Source organism: Apodemus sylvaticus, chromosome 4 (assembly GCF_947179515.1).
Source record: "Apodemus sylvaticus chromosome 4, mApoSyl1.1, whole genome shotgun sequence".
In the NCBI taxonomy this organism is placed as follows: domain Eukaryota; kingdom Metazoa; phylum Chordata; class Mammalia; order Rodentia; family Muridae; genus Apodemus; species Apodemus sylvaticus.
In genome coordinates this window covers 85568710-85574709 of record NC_067475.1, presented here as the reverse complement: position 1 = coordinate 85574709, position 6000 = coordinate 85568710, and the positions used below count along the sequence as shown (strand labels likewise).

General features: G+C 38.4%; 1 protein-coding gene across 1 annotated transcript in view; it reads right to left on the bottom strand.

The window, feature by feature from the left end:
• The window catches only part of Gucy1a1 (guanylate cyclase 1 soluble subunit alpha 1), a 55751-nt gene continuing 49751 nt past the window's right edge, over positions 1-6000 (bottom strand). The window contains exon 9 of the mRNA XM_052180303.1: positions 1-2416. Within this exon, the coding sequence (XP_052036263.1) occupies positions 2212-2416 (205 nt within the window). The 3' untranslated portion in view covers positions 1-2211. The remainder of the gene's footprint in view (positions 2417-6000) is intronic.

The following is a 6000-nucleotide window of genomic DNA, read 5'->3' as shown; positions in this document are numbered from 1 at the left end:
TCCAGGAAAAATTTTTTGATAATGTTTTTATTTAGATAAAATGACAAAATAATAGAAAAGTTATAGGAACCATACATGGAGCTCCCATAGTTTTACTTGAATTAGATACAGTTCCTCCATTTGCCCCAGGTGTGTACACAGGTGACATAGGTTAGCGTGATCGTACATCATATGCACATGAGAGATGCTAGGCAGGTGCTTTTTCACTGAGCTCTCTCTCCATCTCTAAAAGACAGTGGAGAATTAATTCTAATTAATGTGCAAGCATTTGAATCCAATTATTACTAATGTAGCAACTACCTAACTGCACAGCATAAGAGGATGACATCCTGTTTTATGTTTTTAATTGTCTGTGATTCCTTTTAGTTCCCCTGTATTGGATTTTAGTACCAGAAAGACAGGGTATTTACCTCTTTACCTTCGTAATAGATATTCACTGAACTTCACATCATTGTGACATCATAAATGCACCTTTGCAAGGCCTATGAAACTCTCCAATATCAGTGTGACTGTTTCATGAGACACTACCAGCCTTTAAAGAAATCCACTGGAGTGTTTTAGTTGTACCCCTTGGAAACTAGAGCTACGCAAAGGATGACTGTCATCCCAGATGCTTGGAGACCAATGGAGGTAGAAATGGACTTTTAAACTGAGTTTCTTTTTAAATACACAGAAAGTCAGGGTGTCTGCTAATACTGATTCAACAACTCAACTGTGTATCTCTCTCTTGGCTTTGAAGTTGGTCTTGTTTTAAAGCCATATCGTTTTACCAAATTAACACTGGAGCTTATTTGGGAGGGAGTATAAACTGTCACCATTAGCAATAAAATCCAAGCTTTATGGTGAGGAATAACAGAGCCTTTACCCAGCATGCACAGTCTCTGTGTTCTGCCCACAGAATCATACATACATGCACAATGGGAAGGGAAGAAAAGGGACTTGAGCAGAGGGTATGGGAGGGAAAGGAAATTAGTTCAAACTCCAGAAGAAATAAACATTTAGAGATCTTCACAATGAAACCATGGTGAGGTTTTCTTCATTGATACTAGTGGTTTCTGTAGAAAACAGCAGGATACTTTAACTAGAATAAAACTTCATAGGAATACACTGAATAATACAAAATTTGATTCTTAACACATACACTTAAATGGTCAGTAGAAATACTTAAGAAGCTATCAAAAAGATAAAATGAATCTGAAATACTTAAGAAGCTATCAAAACAGATAAAATGAAGCCTCATTTTCTACTTCTGAATTAAAACTTTTCCCTTGGATTTTATGGCTCAACACGGCAGTAGAGGATCTTTTAAACATGTATGATTGGGAACTGTCCTCTCTGTGGGCTCTCTGTGTGCAAAGTTTAATTCTATGCCTTAATTAAATTTGAATATTATTGCATTTTAACTAGGGCTATCAGTTTTTGTATTCTGAAAGTTTTGCTATTAGTAAATTTTACGTGAGTCAGTAGGAAGTACATTGCTACCATTAATTAAAATGTTTTATCATATATAACATCAAATAGAAAAGTATTTGTTGCATTATATATTGTGCAATAGAGAATATTTTTAATGCCAAAACATGGAAATATTCTTGATACTTGCAGAACTATGTTATATCACATTTTATCTAATGTCTAATTGCTTATTTTCTTTAAAAAAAAAAGGAAAGGAAAACACGTACATAGGCACAAAGATGTAGCTGGAAAGGTGGTGCTGGCCTGTTGTGTTATATATGCCACAATTAAACACAGAAATCTAATTGAATGTAGAGTCAAGAGACTGGAAGCTCTTGCGGAATTAAACACTGTTGTTTCTATTCAGAGATTTTACGGTGACACTACCACACACACACTTTAATAACCATGGCTTGCATTGGACACAGACTGCAGGTGAATCCATTACTTCGACACTTAAACTTGACTACAATTGCCTGGAATATGTACAATGTGCTGGATTTTGAGTGCAGGTAGTGACTGTTCTAGAACAAAACTATGTCCCCAAAAGTCACATGTCACTTTTGAGGTTTGTTTCTTAACTAGAAGAAGGTTGAAGCGCTGAAGTGAACACTTTTTTTCCCATCTTAAATGGGAGTCAGAGGAAACTGTGTTTAGCCTCTGCAATTTTAACACTGCTTTTTATCTTCTGTAATCCTAAAGTCATCTCAGAGGATCTGCACACCCTCAAAGACATCAAATCTATAAGCATGTGGCTCACTAATCTACCCCCGATGCTTTGCCTAAGAAGTTGGCGTTTCCATCTTCCGAGTCTTTCTGCTGGAACCATGGCTTAGAATGAGGTCCTTGATGTTGGTAAGCATCCAGAAAGTGACAGATTCCAGGGATGTCACTAGGGAAGTTTGGTGGGAGCTCCTCCCTCGATCTTGGTGTGAACACAAAGCCAGGACAGTCTTTGAGTAACCTGAGAAGAATTTAAATAAAATGAAACTTAATGCTGGCAGAATCACTTGGCAACTCAGGACAAGAAGACAACAGAAATAAATGAATATTAATACACTAGTCTAATTAGGTATGACTGACTAAGGGATTCCCATAAGTCAATAGTCTCACAAAAGAAATGCTACAATAAGTCAAATTCATGGAAAATTTTACTCACTCATACATTTGACTCAAATGAAAAGACAGATTGATTATATGATATTTGTGGATGATGTTGTTTACCTAACAGTGAAATTCCTAAACACAAAATTACCTAAAATTTTAATAATAGCAAACACATCACTTTTATGTGATTGATAAGCATTTTCTAAATTAAAAATAATGTCATTGTCCAACCATTCATTCATTAATTCATTAGTATATAAATACAACTGAGAAGAAATCTGGGGAAGACTTCATGAAGAAAAAGGTAAAATGTTAAAAGTGATATGAAAATTACTTTTTGAAATATTAATGGATTTTAAAAATGAATTCCAAAAAGGTAGGATATGCTTTTTGGTGGGAGGAGCTTATTTGCAACCGTGCCTCATGTAGCACAATTTGACTTCCAACTGACTAAGGAACCTAAGGATGACCTTATACTTCTGAACCCCTTGACCCCATCTTCTAAGCATTAGGATTACAGGCATGCACAACGACTCCTCCTTTTATGCGGTGCTGGGATTCACCCAGGGGTTCAAGCACACTATGTTAGCACGCTATCAGGGGAGGCACATCTCCAGCCTTCAAGTGAGCTTCAGTCACTCACATGGCTGGCTACTGTTTGGTGCGCATTTATGTAACGGGACCTAAATATAAAGGAACAGCAAGACTTGGCAATAAGCAAGCTTTTATATTTTATATTTTCAAGAGACTATACAGTGTGATAGTCTTGTGATCTGTAGGGATCTAGAATAGTTTCTGTTACTTGGGGGTTTCCATTAAAGGATTTTTTTAATAAAACAAAATTTGTGGAATAAATAAAAGTCTATGGATCACACAAAGATCCAACAAAGAAAGAGAACTTCAGACCAATTTCCCTTATGAACATCGATGCAAAAATACTCAATAAAATTCTTGCCAACCGAATCCAAGAACACATCAAAACGATCATCCACCATGATCAAGTAGGCTTTATCCCGGGAATGCAGGGTTGGTTCAATATACGGAAATCCATCAATACAATCCACTACATAAACAAACTCAAAGAACAAAACCACATGGTCATTTCATTGGATGCTGAAAAAGCATTTGACAAAATTCAGCATCCTTTCATGCTTAAAGTCTTGGAGAGAACAGGAATTCAAGGCCCATACCTAAACATAGTAAAAGCAATATACAGCAAACCGGTAGCCAGCATCAAACTAAACGGAGAGAAACTTGAAGCAATCCCACTGAAATCAGGGACCAGACAAGGCTGCCCCCTTTCTCCTTATCTTTTCAATATTGTACTTGAGGTACTAGCTCGGGCAATTCGACAACATAAGGAGGTCAAAGGGATACAAATTGGAAAGGAGGAAGTCAAACTATCATTATTTGCAGACGACATGATCGTCTACCTAAGTGACCCAAAGAACTCCACTAGAGAGCTCCTACAGCTGATAAACAACTTCAGCAAAGTGGCAGGTTACAAAATCAACTCAAGCAAATCAGTGGCCTTCCTATACTCAAAGGATAAGCAGGCTGAGAAAGAAATTAGGGAAATGACCCCCTTCACAATAGCCACAAACAGTATAAAGTATCTTGGGGTGACTCTTACCAAACATGCGAAAGATCTGTATGGCAAGAACTTCAAGACTCTGAAGAAGGAAATGGAAGAAGACCTCAAAAAATGGGAAAACCTCCCATGCTCATGGATCGGTAGAATCAATATAGTTAAAATGGCCATTTTGCCTAAAGCACTATACAGATTCAATGCAATACCCATCAAAATCCCAACTCAATTCTTCACAGAGTTAGAAAGAGCAATTATCAAATTCATCTGGAACAACAAAAAACCCAGGATAGCTAAAACTATTCTCAGCAACAAAAGAAAATCTGGGGGAATCAGTATCCCTGACCTCAAGCAATACTACAGAGCAATAGTGTTAAAAACTGCATGGTATTGGTACAGTGACAGGCAGGAGGATCAATGGAACAGGATTGAAGATCCAGAAATGAACCCACACACCTATGGCCACTTGATCCTCGACAAAGAGGCTGAAAACATCCAATGGAAAAAAGATAGCCTTTTCAACAAATGGTGCTGGTTCAACTGGAGGTCAGCATGCAGAAGAATGCGAATTGATCCATCCTTGTCTCCTTGTACTAAGCTCAAATCCAAATGGATCAAGGACCTCCACATAAAGCCAGACACTCTGAAGCTAATAGAAAAGAAACTGGGGAAGACCCTTGAGGACATCGGTACAGGGAGAAAGTTTCTGAACAGAACACCAATAGCGTATGCTCTAAGAGCAAGAATTGACAAATGGGACCTCATAAGGTTACAGAGTTTCTGTAAGGCAAAGGACACCATCAAGAGGACAGATCGGCAACCAACAAATTGGGAAAAGATCTTCACCAATCCTACATCAGATAGAGGGCTAATATCCAATATATATAAAGAACTCAAGAAGTTAGACTCCAGAAAACCGAACAACCCTATTAAAAAATGGGGTACAGAGTTAAACAAAGAATTCTCACCTGAAGAACTTCGGATGGCGGAGAAGCATCTTAAAAAATGCTCCACTTCATTAGTCATTAGGGAAATGCAAATCAAAACAACCCTAAGATTTCATCTTACACCAGTCAGAATGGCTAAGATTAAAAATTCAGGAGACAGCAGGTGTTGGAGAGGGTGCGGAGAAAGAGGAACACTCCTCCACTGCTGGTGGGGTTGCAAATTGGTACAACCACTCTGGAAAGCAGTCTGGCGGTTCCTCCGAAAACTGGGCACCTCACTTCCAGAAGATCCTGCTATACCACTCCTGGGCATATACCCAGAGGATTCCCCACCATGTAATAAGGATACATGCTCTACTATGTTCATAGCAGCCTTATTTATAATTGCCAGATGCTGGAAAGAACCCAGGTATCCCTCAACAGAAGAGTGGATACAAAAAATGTGGTATATCTACACAATGGAGTACTATTCAGCCATTAGAAACAATGAATTCATGAAATTCTTAGGCAAATGGATGGAGCTAGAGAACATCATACTAAGTGAGGTAACCCAGACTCAAAAGGTGAATCATGGTATGCACTCACTAATAAGTGGTTATTAACCTAGAAAACTGGAATACCCAAAACATAATCCACACATCAAATGAGATACAAGAAGAAAGCAGGAGTGGTCCCTGGTTCTGGAAAGACTCAGTGAAACAGTATTTGGCAAAACCAGAACGGGGAACTGGGAAGGGGTGGGAGGGAGGACAGGGGAAGAGAAGGGGGCTTACGGGACTTTCGGGGAGTGGGGGGGGCTAGAAAAGGGGAAATCATTTGAAATGTAAATAAATTATATCAAATAAAAAAAAAAAAGTCTGTGGATGCAGAACGGCTGCTTATTTTCCGGCTGAATGTGGAAAGTGT